General features: G+C 40.3%; 1 protein-coding gene across 1 annotated transcript in view; it reads left to right on the top strand.

The window, feature by feature from the left end:
- The window catches only part of dicer1 (dicer 1, ribonuclease type III), a 32010-nt gene extending 22436 nt beyond the window's left edge, over positions 1-9574 (top strand). The window contains exons 26-30 of the mRNA XM_053335331.1: positions 495-753; positions 2522-2790; positions 4536-4698; positions 4867-4942; positions 7476-9574. Of these exons, the coding sequence (XP_053191306.1) occupies positions 495-753; positions 2522-2790; positions 4536-4698; positions 4867-4942; positions 7476-7641 (933 nt within the window). The 3' untranslated portion in view covers positions 7642-9574. The remainder of the gene's footprint in view (positions 1-494; positions 754-2521; positions 2791-4535; positions 4699-4866; positions 4943-7475) is intronic.
- The last annotated feature ends 6704 nt before the right edge of the window (positions 9575-16278 follow it).

Genomic DNA, 16278 nt, shown 5'->3' with positions numbered 1-16278 from the left:
ATAATGACCACTATGTGTGTTAAATTCTACTAAATGTTATAGAATAATAGAGGATTACTAATGGAAGTGCATTTTGGGGTGAAGTTACTCTTCAATATGACACAAAAGTAACATCTATGAGCCTTGTCAGACCAAGCAAAGTTTGGAGGAGTGCTTTATAAGATCAGATAAAAGAATCCTTATTAGTCGCATGATGGGGAAATGTACAGTGTCACAGCAGCAAGTGGATAGTAAAAATAAAAAGAGCATTAATAAAAAGAATAAAGAACAATAAATAATAAATACACAAGCAATAAATGAGTAGTAAAAAAAAAATTAACATTATACAAGAGTAATGTTGGTGTTGTCAGAATGATAATGATATTGATATTGCACAGATTTTAAAGGGGAAAAAGGACCTATGATATTGCTGCTTCTTTATATTATATATCATCATATCTAAGTCAATGTATGTGCTTGTGTGAAACCATGTGTGTCTGCATTAATGACTCCAGGTGTTACCATGGGAGAGAGGGAGCCTGACACAAGCAGTGGTGTTACACAGCCGTCAGACCACAGCTCTGGACCTGTGCTACGGCTGGCTGAAGATCCCACCCCGCTGCCTGCTGGCCCACCCAGACGCAGAGCGGACCCTCAACCACCTCATCTCCGGCTTCGAGAACTTCGAAGCAAAGATCAACTACACTTTTCAGAACAAGGCTTACCTACTTCAAGCCTTCACCCACGCTTCCTACCATTACAACACCATCACAGGTCAGACTGCGCCGCCCAGCGTCGGGTCATTTTGGGTTGTTTTTTTTGTGAGCGAGAGTTCAGAATAAGATGTTTGGGAAGTACATGTGACATCTGTGGAAAAAGTATTGGCAGAGGATGTTGAACATATGGTTTTAATATGCTTGTTGGTTGATAATGTTGACTGTTTATTTAGATTAAATGCAATATGACAGACTTTAGATGAAGGCAGTTGCCAAAATTGATAAAGGAATAAGTTGGTTATCTATCCATCTTTTTTTTTCTTTTGGAATTGGTCAGTGCATGTCAATTTGTCCTCTTCCCAACCTCAGATGCTGCCTGGCTTTGGTGCACAAGCTTCTCCACAGAGATGAGAGTTCAAATCCATACAGCACAACCACAGATATATTTTATTTTCCTTGTTAAAACCTGGTGCCTACATTTTCCAACTCAATTTAGCTCACTTGACCGCACAGATTCAGCCATGTTATGCTAGTTGCAGCTAATGTAGCCTGGAGCTGCTAGCTGTTTTCTTGTTGTCTTAAGCCCCAAATGAAATCACTGGAGTTTCTTTTTAGTGTTATCAATATATAAAGTTACACGTTAGCTCTGCCGTAGCATGCTGCGTCACTACTGAATCAGCTGTAAAACATGGATAAATAGTTTTTTAGCATCACACAACTCCCACAAAATGACTCATTTCAATATCAGACTTTAATCTCTTTATCTGATAACACTTAGAAAGTCTAGTAGAGCCACAAAATGAAATGATTTTATTGCTATTAACGTTAGCAGAGTGCTAACCAGAAGTGAACTGCTCAGCTAGCTAGTGCTCATACTCTGCCCATAGAGGGAATGTTAAACCCAACACCAGATGAAAAACTGTAAAATATGCAGATATTTACCCATTTTATTACATATGTTTTATTTTATTTTGTTATAAACTCCAACACTAACATATTATTACTTTCTAACTCTAACCCATTGGTTAGCAAGCAGCTAGCTAGCAGCTGTTTCACCTCCAGCAGACACAGAACATCATTAGCATTGAAATGGAGTTGTGTTTGCAAGTTTAATCCCCTTGTAGTTAACACAACATATTGTAAGTGTTTATTAACTGAATTAAAACGGGTCACAGGTACACTACTGTGTAACTGCCTGAACCAGCTAACAAAATAGTTTTACTCATGTGCTCATGTTTATATTAAGAGTAAAAAAGTATAGATAATAATCTAAACTGGGGAGATTTTCAATGACATTTAACAAAATAACAAAACAAATGTTATAAAGCATTGGAAATTAAGTTTAGTTAAGCCTTTGTGCTGTAGTGACCTGCTGTTTATCTAGTGTATAGTTTTCAATTGGACAGCACTACATACTGTTGTGTTGTTTCCCAGCAACTAATTTACACCTTATAGAAGTCTTTACTAACAAAGACTCTCCTGATTAAGTTAATCACCAGTTTGAAACTAACTACAAGTTAGTAAGAGCACAAAGAGGATTTTCCACACAAACCTCATGATAGTTTTAGACTTTTTCACTGGAAACAGCTCCAGCTGGAAACCAGGTTGATGAGAACAGAATTGGCCGGCAAGACAACAAGCTAAAAAAGACTAAAAGAGACTGCAGAGCTGAGGCGAACTGCAGAGTGGGTGATAATGTGTGTGTTGTTCACAACAAGCGACACCTTTCATAGTAGACATGTGGTCATGTGGTCCATGTGGAGCTGGTGCATGAATAAACTCCATGCACATGTGTGACTGTTTGTTTCCTATCCTCTTCTCTTCAGATTGTTACCAGCGGCTGGAGTTCCTCGGCGATGCAATCCTAGACTACCTCATAACGAAGCACCTTTACGAAGACCCGCGGCAGCACTCTCCCGGCGTTCTGACCGACCTGCGCTCTGCACTCGTCAACAACACCATCTTTGCCTCTCTGGCCGTCAAGTACGACTACCACAAGTACTTCAAGGCCATCTCGCCCGAGCTTTTCCACGTCATTGACGACTTTGTGCAGTTTCAGCTAGAGAAGAACGAGATGCAGGGCATGGACTCCGAGGTGAGCCCCGTTCCTAGCAACAAATGCGGCCTTGTAGGAATAAACCTAAACGTTTTTCTCTTCTTCTTCAATAATAGTCAGCTTTCAAAAAAAAGATCTGCCCGAACAACACGGACTGTCAGCTTCTATAAATCTGTTTCATATTCAATGATTTCAGTACTGAAGAGAAAATGCAGTTGGATTTAATTTGCCTGGAAATGACTATCTTGGCAGCAGATCTGCCTCATTCTGCTCGAGAGGTACTCGTATGCCTCAGGGAGAGCAGGCACATGCACAAACACGCTGAGCAAAACAGCTGAAAGGAATAAAGAAATGCGCTGCAGTAACATGGTACCACTTTACTGTTCACCAGATCATCAAATGACACAATGAAGCTGCTAATGTAGCATGCTTGAAACCGTTATATGCCGTGTTAGTACGTTAACAGTCTACATGGTGTCGGAAGAGAATTTTATCACCAAGTGAAGTAGGAGGAACTGTGTGTGTGTGTGTGTTGCATTCATTCACTCCCAGTAGTGTGGTGCTCTGTTCAGTTTCTGCAGTAAATTCATGTTGAAAGTTGAGTAAGTTTATCTAAAAGTGCTTTGATAAAATATTCTTATCACAAGGCCCTTCCTGAGCTTTCAGTCACATCTTGTGGTCTTTATCAGCAGATGGACATGTGTTAGTTGTCAGTCATGTGATAACAGGTGATTGTATAGAGCTGGACCTCCTATCAGTGGATGCTGGGAGTGGTTTTGGTCTGGTGTGTTTCTGCTGTTGATTCAATCTCTTGTCTAGAGTTGTTGCCATGGTGATGTCACTGGGGGTTGAATGTTTTGTGGAAAGTGTTGCCTCCTTCTGGCTTGTAGACTCTGCTCAGGACTTCTATCCACTCCCTCTTTGTTTGTGTGTTTATGTGGAGGTTCACCATATTAAAGGGCTGTCCCAATCAAATTAGCACAGAGTTTAAGTGCAATGTGCGGGCTTATAGTCAACCTAACAAGACGTGCAACAGGAGAATGAAGGAAACAACACGAATGTAAGAGTTTAAGTCACCTTTGTCTTCTTCACACTAACTTCACATCTGTGTGAAACATGTGTCTGTCACCAGCTGCTTCCTTGTTCCGTTTGAGGTGCAAGGGCTATCCATTAATACTGCCCCCTCCCCTGCATAAGAAGTGCCCTCCACAGCTGGGAACGTTACTGGATTTGTAGTGACACTCAGTGGTGCAGTGGTAATGGGTTTGACTGATTTGGGACTGGGCCTACATGTCTGGTAGCAGTTTGGTTTAGCAGTTTCTCTTCTGGTCTTAATTCAGAGTCATGCCTATTCCTCTCTCCTTCTCTGACTGATAAGTTGTTGGGCTCTGTGCTGGAGACTCTTCACCACTGACATTCTCTGACGTGGCCAAACTGTGTGCTGGTTAGAGTTCAGACTGAGATATTGATCTTTTGTTGTAGATTGAAGCATTTTTCAGCAGAAAAGTGCCAAAAAATCATTTAAATGAGGATTTAGTTTTTCTTCCCAGATAGTAAACATAAGATGTTTTAGTTTTGTTGGTTGGACAAAAAAGACCTTTTTAAAATGTCAACTTGGGAACTCTGAAATTATGATTGGCATTAATCACTATTTGTGACATTTCATCGACTAAACAGTTGTGTGTCAGTGCCAGGACCGGATTATTAAGTCATTATTGTCCAATCATACAATGTTTGTTCTGCTCTGTTAACGTGTGCGTGTGTGTGTGTGTGTGTGTGTGTAGCTGCGACGCTCTGAAGAAGACGAAGAGAAGGAGGAGGACATCGAGGTCCCGAAGGCCATGGGGGACATCTTTGAGTCGCTAGCCGGGGCAATTTACATGGACAGCAGGATGTCACTGGAGACTGTGTGGCAGGTGTATTATCCAATGATGAGGCCACTTATAGGTGAGGAGGAGTGACAACACATGGTTCTTATTGTGTTTTTTTGATTGTTTAGTAGTTCATGTAGAGAACTTGAAGTGATTCAGGATTTTGGCCAATTGAAGAATTGAAGGTGTGAAGATGTTTATGATGTCATCATCTTTTTTAACCTCACCATTTTCCCACTTACAGAGAAGTTCTCTGCCAATGTGCCACGCTCTCCTGTGAGGGAGCTGCTCGAGATGGAACCAGAAACTGCCAAGTTCAGGTAGGAGAGCAGTACTTACAGATGAAGCCATTTCAAAGTTCCCGTGTTTCCTTGATGGCTCCTTGACTGGCCCTTGACCGGTCCTTGGCTGGCCGATAATGGAAGTAGGGGGGAAATGCGATCCCCCCGCGATGACGTGGTCAATGAGGCCCCGACTGGAAACGCCCCTAAGCTGCCCGAGTGAAAACCAGCTGCAATGCCTCATTTATCCACGGGGAGGAGCAGTGTGTTTAGACCCACTGCTCATAGGAAAGACTAGGCTGTCCAACGATTAAAAAAATTAACTGGATTCATCACGTTACAACCCTGTGATTAAACCTGATTAAAATACGAGGCTAAATATTATATACACTAATATTACTTGTTTTACTTCTATTCTTCTGTATAAACTCGCCGAATGAAGCATACAATATAGTTAATCCATTAGAAAGTAAGGATGCAATTGAAGCTGACGTACATCTGACAGGACACCGTGTGTCACAGGAAACACTCGCGGACACTTAATAATTCCTCTGACTGATCACTGATCACTGTCAAACCAAGAAACAGCACATGAGACAAACCCAGTCTACTGATTTAAAACAGGACGCACTATTTAATACGTAATGTTTATATTATATGGGTTCCCAATCCGACCATTTTTTTGTGTATTATTTTATCATTATTAAGGCAAAATAACTCAATTTATGTCCATGAACATTATAATGAATAGGATATAGGCTTAATATTAGTTTATATCCAGCGTGCTGCGTGGACTTCATTACATCTGCTGCACCGCTGCTACCACAATTATGAAATGCTAAGTTTCTACAGTCTGTGACTGTGACCTTCATAAAAGCAAATCTGCATTATATAAACTAACGAAATTCGTTAAAGTAAGTCATTTGGTGACTTCTAAGTCATTCAGTTAAACTAAGTCTGTTCTATAGCTGCTCCGCTGGAGAGGCTGCGAGCGTGAATGATATCAGTGCGTCTTTTTTACACAAGTATCTGTAGCAGGCTACTGCATGACTCAGCCATGACTCAGAAGAACATGCTTGTACTTTTTAATCATAGTGCGTTGTGTTAATTGATCAGCTGTGTTTTGTGTTACCGGCGCAGCACGCGTTATGTTTTCACGCAACGTTTGTGTCGGAGGCAACCGTGCTTGAGTACACTTGGGTTTTGAGGTAATGTGAGTGCGGGCCAGCGGGGGACGGGGGGCATTCGCTTTGAAAGACAATGGGACAGCACTGTAACCATCCCCCTCAACCCATCACCTTCGAGCTGGACACCTCCCCCATCGAAAATCAAGATCAAGACACTGTCTGTGCCCCCACTATATCCAGCACATATGCTACTGTATGTGTGGTTGAGTTTTCAGTTTTACATCTTTTCTAAGTGAGTGAGGGGTGTAGTTGTAGATGTGTGTAGTGCCCCCATTCTGTCCAGCATGTATGTGTGGTTGAGTTTTCAGTTTTACACCAATAGTTAATTAACTAGTTAGTTACTGTAATAATAATAACGAATCTGAATTTAAACTAAATTTGTCTGACTTATATTTATCTTTTTCATATAATTAATGCTCATTAAACTCTGTCTGGCCCATATCTGTCGCGGCATCTGAGCGCTCTTTCTCAGCCTTGAGCAGGCTGAAAACCTGGCTGCGCAGCACCATGACGCAGGAGAGATTTGACTATTATGAAAGCTCACAGTGACCCCTCTCAGAAAATAGTTCCGACGTCCATGAACACTATTCTGATTCTGAATCTCTGTGTGTGATTTGTGTGACAATGGAACCAAATGGCCCATTAAACCCAAACAAAAGGTTGAGCAATGATAATGCTAATAAGGTGGCTGGGCTTACCTGGCTTAAAGCATGCACTGAACAGACCGGGGTTGGCTGGCACATATGCGCTGTATAATTGCACATAATCAAATACAGTCCTGTGGCCCGTTTTCGTCATTTCGTATTATTTATCTGAGCCTAAAAGTAAAATATGAAAAGGCTTTTTTTTCGTTTTTTGTGTTAGATTCAAAACAAATAACAAAATAATCAGTAGTCAGTAGGCTATTTCATTTTTTGATTTGATTCCATGAATTTCGGATGACCACTGACCTGTCAGTAAAAAATCATAAAACATCACAATGTGGGCTAGTTTGTGACAGAAGCGCCATCTTCTGGTCAAACCCTGTATTACAATGAATAGGTGGGTTTACAGGAAAAGATAGACACGCCCAGGAGAAGGAGGGGGTCTCTCCAGCTGCTGGAACTCAGCTGGAACTTGGCTGGGAGTCAGCTGCCATTCAGCTGGCGTTCAGCTTGGAGGGGAACTTTGAAGTGGCTACTACTGTAGACTAGACTAAACTCTTATTATAGTTATCATATGGAATAGATGAATATGTATATGTGTGTGTATTTGTGTTTGTAAGGCTGTGAACTTTATCATAGTTTATTATGTTTATACAGACAAGCTGCACTAATATCATTAGGGCCTGGTTCTCTCTAGTTGAGGAAGAACTTATATGTTGTTGTGTGTGTTATGTGTTGCAGCCCTGCAGAGAGGACGTACGATGGGAAAGTCCGGGTAACGGTGGAAGTCGTCGGGAAGGGCAAGTTCAAAGGAGTCGGCCGCAGCTACCGGATCGCCAAGTCGGCGGCGGCGCGGCGAGCTCTGCGCAGCCTCAAAGCCAATCAACCTCAGGTCCAAAACAACTGAGCTCCTCCTCCGAGCTCGCAGCATTAGCACCTAAGCTATTGACGCTAACGGAGAAAGAAAAAAAAAAAAAGCAACGTCGGCTTCCCGACACAGTGTGATGCTAGCCCTGTATCTTCAGCCCGCAACGGCACAACTAAGGCAGCCAGGGAACACTGTGTGGAGATGCAAACAGAAGAAGCAGACTGATCACACAACAGATTTCACTTCGGAATTTCTTTTTCTTTTTTGTTGTTCTTTTTCTTTCTTTTTTTTGTTTTTGCGCAAACACAATCTTTACTTTCCCTCTCTGCTTTGTGTAATCACATGAGTGCTTTATTAACGTTTAGCAAAGTGTTTAAAAAAAAAAAAGGTCAGGTTGCAGCAGTGTCTATTCCTCACTGTTCTAGTTTTTTTTTTTTTTTCTTTGTTAACCTCTGTGTCAGTGAGATGAGGCTTATGCTTATTGTGTAGTATTAGATTGTACATAGTTCAATCAAAAGGTGTAAATCAAAGTATGTAGGAAGACGAGAAAAAAAAGAAAGAAAAACGCTAAACTCCTCAGCCTGTGCACTAGTGCCAGTCAGTTTTAAAGCGTTTTTTTTTTTTAATTTAAAAAAACGCTAACGGCAGACGTGGCTAACAGATACCACTGGAGCAAAGAACCTGGTGGCACTTCTGTCTGAAATCTGTCTTGAAATGGTATTCTTAATCATTTTTGCACTTAGTCCATTAGGGTCTGTTATTTTGAGAATTGTGTGGTCACATTGACACCAAAATCATATACGTAGCAAAGTATATAAATATATTATTAAAAAAAAAAAAACTATAAAAGACATGAATGATATTCTTGGCCTTAGATTACTAAAGGCTCACCCTCATATCCTGCGAAATGGATAGGAATTTCAACATTCCCAGTTACTGTAATTTAAACTAGTTTTTAACCGCACTTGAGGTTGCATGTTCTTGTAGCTTATGTATAAAACCATGACAAACTGGATGGCTTCTATAAATGTTCTAAAAAAAAACAATAAAAAAAATCAACGGATATATCTAGAGTGTGTGAGAGTGAGCGAGCAAGATTCGGTGTTTAACGGCATTATCTTGGCAATTTGGTTTTAACGCGTTTTTTGATACCGAGAATGGATGGATGGAGTTGAATTAGTCATTCTTATTTGCGCACTTAAAATGTCTTTCCACGGAGCGATCATCCAGTTTTGATATAAGCAGGAGGAAGACATATCACAACAGTACAAATATGCTGCAGACTTTTCTACATAAAAAAAAAAAAAATTGGATACACACACAAAACCTTTTCAGATAACAGTCTTTATGAGAAAAAACAAAAAACAAGGCCAATTCATTTCAACATTGCTAGTGTTCCTCACATCCCATACCTACCAAAGCTACATAGCAGATGTGACACTATGAGGTTGAAGTCGATTCCTAGGGATAAGGATACCAGCCTTCTTTTATTTTTTGTGTTTTTTCTGTTCTGACAAAAAAAAAATTGCCTCTTGCTAAATGTCTTTTTTCCCCCCTCATCAATAAGCCCTTTTTTCACTTGAATACCTCAGTTAATTGCATGCATTTCTTGTCTTTTTTTTTTCTTTTTTGTTTGGTGCTATGTTTTTTGTATTAAGCTTGAATTTCTCATCTTTTTTGCACTGTAACTGTAATACCTCTTTATTTGACCCCCTTTTTTTTTGTTGGAAATCTGTTTGATTTGGTTGTCCCGTTGGTCAGCCCTCAAGCTGTAGAGGAGAGCTGCGTTGTTGTCTCTTCCCCCCCTCGCTCCCTTCTCTCCCCCCATACTTGAGGTTGATGATTTTTTTTCATGGGGGGGAGGGGCAGGAGGGGTGGAGGAAGTGTATTCTCTGCACATAAGCCTAACTGTTTTATTTTTCCTCCTCGTTCATTAGCTAGCAGGTAAATTCTGGTAAAAGCGACAGAAGGGGGGGTGGAGGGGTTGAGGTGGGGTGGATTGAACACATGGGTATAAATGCTTGTAGAGGTAATCAGATTGCACTCTTTAAATCTTTCACTTTATTCCAAAAAAAAACAAAAAAAACATAGGCTGACAGGAAAAATACTTGACTTATTTCTTCGCATCTATCCTCATGAATAAAGGTCGGAAGAGATATTTTACCTGTGCGGTTCCTCAACTGTGTTAGTACAGCTATCTGAAATCTAATTCACAGTCAAGTAATCCCACCTGCAGGTGCTTCTACCTCAAAGGACTGTGCACTCGGTGTTTGTATCTGGATAAAATCTGCATTTCAATTAACTTCCTCTGACAATGACACACAGTCTAGTCTCTCTCTACTGTGATATATGTACTGTATTTGTCATGTATACAGGATGGAACACGCTCATCTGTTTCACTGAGTGGACATTCCCTCAGTAATTTGTGTGTCATGTTTTGAATATGATCTAAACTCAGTGCCTTCTCTGTGGGAGGGCATTAGTGTCAGCACAGAGTGGATTATTTGAATCATACTGAATGTTAATATAACAAAAGGCAGAACTAAACATGCTTGTACTTTTTAAAACTTGAACTATTACATATTTTCAACTGTATATTTTAACCAGACTTTCATAGGCAATCTAGCCAGTCCTGAGTTAGACACAGCTGTTCAAAAACAAAAAAATAACTGACCCACCCCAGAGCAGCGGACGTCCCAAAATGTAATCCATTCAAACCAAACAAAGTGAGCAAAGTGGATAACAGCTACCAGTGATAGGGACCTTAAAGCTGCACTGTTATGTTATTCCACAAGGGGGCAGTGCAACAAGCTTTAAACACAACACTGACATATTATCACCTCATTAAGTTATTATGGTGAATATGTCAGCCATAACTTTACTATTTACTCATCCAGCATTAACTCTCAGTGTAACAACGCTCCTTTAGCTCTGTCAGTGGGTTTATCAGAACACTTTGAAAATAGAACACAAGTGTGATGAAATCCAAAACAATGTAGAGCAGTGTAGGTAATCATTCTGCGTGGGGTTTTCACTCTCCGTTGTTTATATTAAAAAGTACTACTGCAGCTTGAAGGCAATATTACTCAAGGATTCCATGCTGTAAAGGTGCAGTAAGTTAGAATTTAGTGTTAGGACCTTTTTATTTATTGTGCACACAAGGTCTTCATATTCCTAAATTATTTTGTGCTCAGTCATTTTGTTAATTTGCTGCAATTTGACTGAAATTCAGCTTTCAAAAACAAGTAGAATAAGTTGATTTATTTCCACTCTTTGCTGGTACTGGTCTCTTCTTCATCTTCTGTGGTCTGCCAGCAGCTGAATTCTTCTCAGATCTGTCCATCTTTGGGTGCCATGTACTTCTTATATTTGGATCCAAGAGATAGCATGTGAACGCTTAAGTGTAAATTTCTGAAATCTTTCAGTTCTCATGTGAAGAAAGCAGTTACACCATGAAATCATTTAGCTATGATCTATCACTATCAAACCGAGTGCAATCTGTCATTATTTCTCAAGCAGGTGTCTGACTCTGTAGTCCACCAATAAAGACCCGAGAATCTGCCCTTTGGTTTTTAGATTTCCCCCAGTAGGAAAAAAACGACTTTAGATTAGGAGTGTATTTGGCCCTTTTTTTCTTCTGGCTCAACACACTAATTTTCCAAGACTCTGAGATGGAAAGGGGTGGGGGGGGTGTTAATAAAAAAAAAAAAAAAAAGAATGTGAAATCACTCATACGGTGCCACGCCCCACTCTATTTTTGTCTGTGACTGATGAAAATAAGTATCACAATTAATCTTGTCAGCCAGATGACATCCAGCAACCTCGTATCTTTTTTTGTTTTGTTTTGTTTCTTTTAATTTTATTTTCTTTAATTTCTTTTTTTTTTTAATTGGAGGAGGGAGGACCGTTTTGTGGGAGTGCTGAAGTTGAGGTAGACTTGTGTTAATTCAGAGCCGAATATGTTTTCTTGTAATGGCAGATGTTTTCTGTTTGTTTTGTTTTTATTCTTTTCTTTTTGTACATGTAGCACAATTGAGCATTGCACTTGGGCGCCATACTTTACCTCATGTCAGAGTGTGAAAGGGAGTGAAAGATGGAGGGGGGCGGGTGGGTGGGTGGGTGGGGGGAGTGTATATATGATGCCGTAATGTTAAGAAGACTAACTTGTGGTTCAGGCTTTGCTGCTGTTTCAATTGCTGGTATTACACAAACCTATTTAAAAGAGAATAATGGTCTATGGGAGGGCAGACAAAAATGTGCCTGTGACTTATCATTGAAATAATACACTGTAAAAAGATTCTCTGCAATTTGGGGCTAAAATGTCTGGACGTCCCGCCTTAAACAGTCGTTTGGAAACAAAAAAAATTGTAAGTCAAACTACCACGTCCAATCATGACTTGAATGGTGAACTGACACTCTTGGTTTCATTTAGTTGGGACTACTTTCATACGGACATGTTGCGATGCTCCCGGTCTCTTTTCTACTCCTGTGGTGCGTTAGTTTGGAATAGAAGACAAACCTCCCCCAGCCCCTTTACTGGGAACTTAAAGGAAAAATCCACTCCCGTTAACTCCTGTACTTTAAATCATAGACCATAATGAAGTGTTATGAGTTGTTACAGTAGTGGTCACACTTGTCTTTAACATGCCTAGTCATATTCTACACTAGTCAGAGAATTGCTGTGAACTAGGGCAGTCACTTTTTTTGAAATTTGAAATACCATTACCATGTTCGAACAAAATACGTACTCGATCTGTCATGGTCTATTCATATTGAAAAGTCTCTCTGTAAAAGTGCAACAGGCCATGCCTTGTACTCCAATAGGTTGCAATCCTAAAATACATGGTCCATCTGACCTAGGTGCATGCCCAGTTACTCAGTGAACTAGATTATTGTTGTTTTTGCTAACACAAAATTAAGTAAACTAGTGAATTAAGGCTTTTTGGTGCCTCTGAAAAAGTAACTGCCTTATATTAATGTTAGCTTAGGGAAATGGGTCATGTTTGAAAAGTTTTAAACAAATTACATGTCACTTTGCATGTCCATGTATAGGTTTGCATCATCTGCAAACATGCAAATACTGCTGTACATCAGTTACTTTAGTATCTACTCTAGCTCTGTAAAATGACATGTGGACTTCAGTGTTTTTGGCTTAACCAAACGGAATTTAGTAGGATGGCCAAAAGGGTCTACTTTGGTCCCATCAGACCATCTCAGTCCTGAAGACTTGGAAATCCATTTGAGTGAAAAGTGGTTGTCTCAAAGAGAGACACGGCAGATTTTCACTTGCCGTAGTCTTTACAGTTTTAATATAGATCTAACTGCATTGAGGGATATTGAGTGCCTTGGGTGTTTTCTTGTATCGTTCTCCTGATTGGTTCTTCTCAATAACCTTTTCACTGATTAGTTTAGAATGTTTCCTATCATATCACAGCCCTGCATTAATATGTCCTGGAACTTACACATAATAGTTACTGAGTGAACTCAGGAAAAAGGCATCAGGCTGGTACAAAGTAACAAAACCTGACTTACCCAGACTCAGAAAGGTTGCTTTCATTAAAATCAATACAAATCACATCCAATCAATCAAAGATGGATCAGGCTTTCTTTCTCACCCAGTGCTAGAACTAGTGGCCATAAGCTATATTAAGAAGGCTACTGGTATAACACTGTTGTACGCTGTATTGTATCTTCTGGTTTGTATTGAATGTACTGAAAGACAGTTATGTTTTTTGTTACTCTGCACTTGCCTATGTTCTACAAGAGCAGTTCCTACCATTCTTCTTGTAACAAATTGGATAAGAATGGATCAGGGATTGAAATGTCTAAGTTCTACCATATAGCGATGCAGGACTGTGATACCAAGTGTGATATCCAGGATCGGAACATCATACTTGATATTTGACTTATGAAATTGTCTGTTGACCACTGTCAAAAAACTACACCCGCTGTGATTCAGAGTTCCCTGGAGTGGTTTTTTAAATGTTTTATTCAATTTAATTTTACATTATCTACATGTAGCCAGACATTCACAGGAACTGAAGAAAGAACTATACGGACAAACAAGAAAAAGATCCCAGACAGTCAGTATGTTTCCATCAGTATTCTTGTTTTAGGGTGGATTTTTCCATTAAGGTCCATGGGAAAGTGGTAACGTTAAAAAGAAAACGTTGGTAAATGATGACGGGGTGGGGAGCAGCAAGATATTGGTCTCATAAAGCCAGCATGGAGCACCAGTGGTGACTGTTGGGGTACATGTGGTCACCGAACAGCAGAACACCAGCATAGTGGAGCTAAATGGAATGATTGATGAACTGTTATCAGTATGGGGAATTATGGGCCATCACAACCTGCAGCAAATGTTTAAGGGACATTGGAATAGAAACTCCTCACTCATACTGTAATACCGTGCTGCAGTGGTTTGCGGTCTGCACCTTATGGATCACAAATACCTTTCATTTTTTTGTTTGGATTTTTTTCCTTTTTTTTTTATAATTGTAGCCCAGTATATCTACAATAAAAAGTAATGGTATGGTCATTCAGCTGTGGTCATGTGGGCTTCATTGAGTGTTTGGAAGACAGTCTGATATGTATGATGAAAAGCTCTGCGGCACAATGTCTTAACAGATTGCTCTGTAATTAATGTGGATGTTCACAGCCCCCAGAGGATGAATCATAATGTTTTTGATGACCTTTTGATGTTTCTTCTTCTTCCTCAATATGTATTTAATTTAAAAAAATCTAAATCTCACAGGGCAATTAATCTGGCAATGACTGAACACATTCATGTTCCTCAGAGGGTAAACCCCTTTCCATTTGGACATTTTGTAGTTCTGCTAACTTTATCAAATCACAACCTCCTGCCACACTGGGACAGTTTGTGAAGCAAGTGTGAAGCAGCCAGGATTAGAATGACCTCTTCCAAGTCTGAGGCCAGAAGACTGCAGGAAAATGGTGGATTACCCCTTTCAGGTTCAGAGAGATATGGTTTATCATTCTGCGTTCCATTTGCCTTGGAAGTTGGAAATTGGATGTTGGAGCTGGGAATGATATCACACCTGAGTTTGACGTGTTCCAGTTCAAGAAGTCAGATAAACAGTTCTAGCCTGCTTAGTCATCGTTCGCTATTGATAACAATACCCGTTGATAAAAATACATTGATTTAATTAGACACAAATAAGACAGGTGCTAATAAACAGGATATTACTACAACTTTCACACTGATAATGCATGGGGTAGCCATCCTGGATTGTTTAGGTCAAGATTGGTGAGCTTCTTCTGACCTTCCCCTGACCTTCCCAGTCTGAAATCTGACATTGGGGCATTCCAGTTGAAATTTTATGACTAGGAACTCAGAAATTCCAACTTCCGAGTACAAATGGAACACACCATCAGTCTTGTTCACATGTGAGGGTGAGATGTACAAAGACAGGTCAATGCTATATCATGAGTAATGCAGGTGTTGTCCTGGACTGACATAGTGAAGAGGGAGGATTGCTTGAAGGCAAAGGGCAGAACTAGTGAATTGAGTGAGGTCGAAATGAGTTTCCTTCTCAGAGTGGCCAGGCTCACCCTTACAGATTGTGTTAGAAAGCAGCTCGAAGTCAAACTGCTGCTCCTTCACATTGAAAGGAGCCAGCTGAGGGTTTGGGCTTCTGATCAGGATGCTTCCCTGTGGAGGTTTTTCATGCACATGCGACTGGAAGAATGGTATCTTACATATCTCATCTTGCCTGGGAATGTCTTGGGATCACCTAGTAGGAGCTGGAGAATGTGGAGGTGTTGGAGGGGTAATGTTGCTTGTTGCCACTATCGATCGATCAATCTTTATGTATGTAGCACCAAATCACAACAAAGGTTATGTCAAGGCAATTTACACAGAGAGCAGGTCTAATCTACTCTTTAATTTAAAGGTAAATGGATGACATTACATCACATTCACACATGACAGTGGCTACCACGCAGGATGCTACCATGCTCATTAGGAAGAAACTAACCATTCTTAAACATTCACACACCATTGGCGCAGCAACGGGAGCAATTTGGGGTAAAGTATCTTGCCCAAGGATACATTGTGAACTGGAGGAGCTGGGAATCGAACCGCCAATCTTCCAATTGGTAGACGACCACTCTACCTCCTGAGAACCCAACATTCCCCCATGAACAGCACTTGGTGACAGTGGCAAGGAAAAACTCCCCATTAACAGGAAGAAACCTCAGGCAGAACCAGGCTCTAGGTGGACGGCTGTCTGCCTTGACCCGTTGATGGCCCCCCACCTAGAGCCCGCTTCTGCCTAACACTGATGAGCTTAAGAAAAGGACTGGGGCAATGGAAATTCAATGAGGTTTCTTTTAGCAAAACCCTGAGGACAAAATGAAAACCTTTAACAAGGTTGGTCCTGAAGACATCTGTGGTCTCCTGATGATAGATATGAGAACATAACTATGACCATTTGACAGGAACCCTCAGATACTTAATATAGTTTAATCATGTCGTGTTCAGAAAGAGGTGGAATCGTTCACTTACATACCATTAAAGGAGAATCCAATTTTATTATAATTTTGGTCTTATTTTCATACTTTTGGCCATCAATTCCATCAGTCATGATAATACTGTACACAACAAAGTAATTGCTGAGGTCTCAGTTCAACAACATCAAAGCAGCAGCAGGGAAG

The sequence above is a fragment of the Scomber japonicus genome, chromosome 16, assembly GCF_027409825.1.
Source record: "Scomber japonicus isolate fScoJap1 chromosome 16, fScoJap1.pri, whole genome shotgun sequence".
Classification (NCBI taxonomy): Eukaryota; Metazoa; Chordata; class Actinopteri; order Scombriformes; family Scombridae; genus Scomber; species Scomber japonicus.
This window is presented reverse-complemented; position numbering and strand designations above follow the sequence as displayed.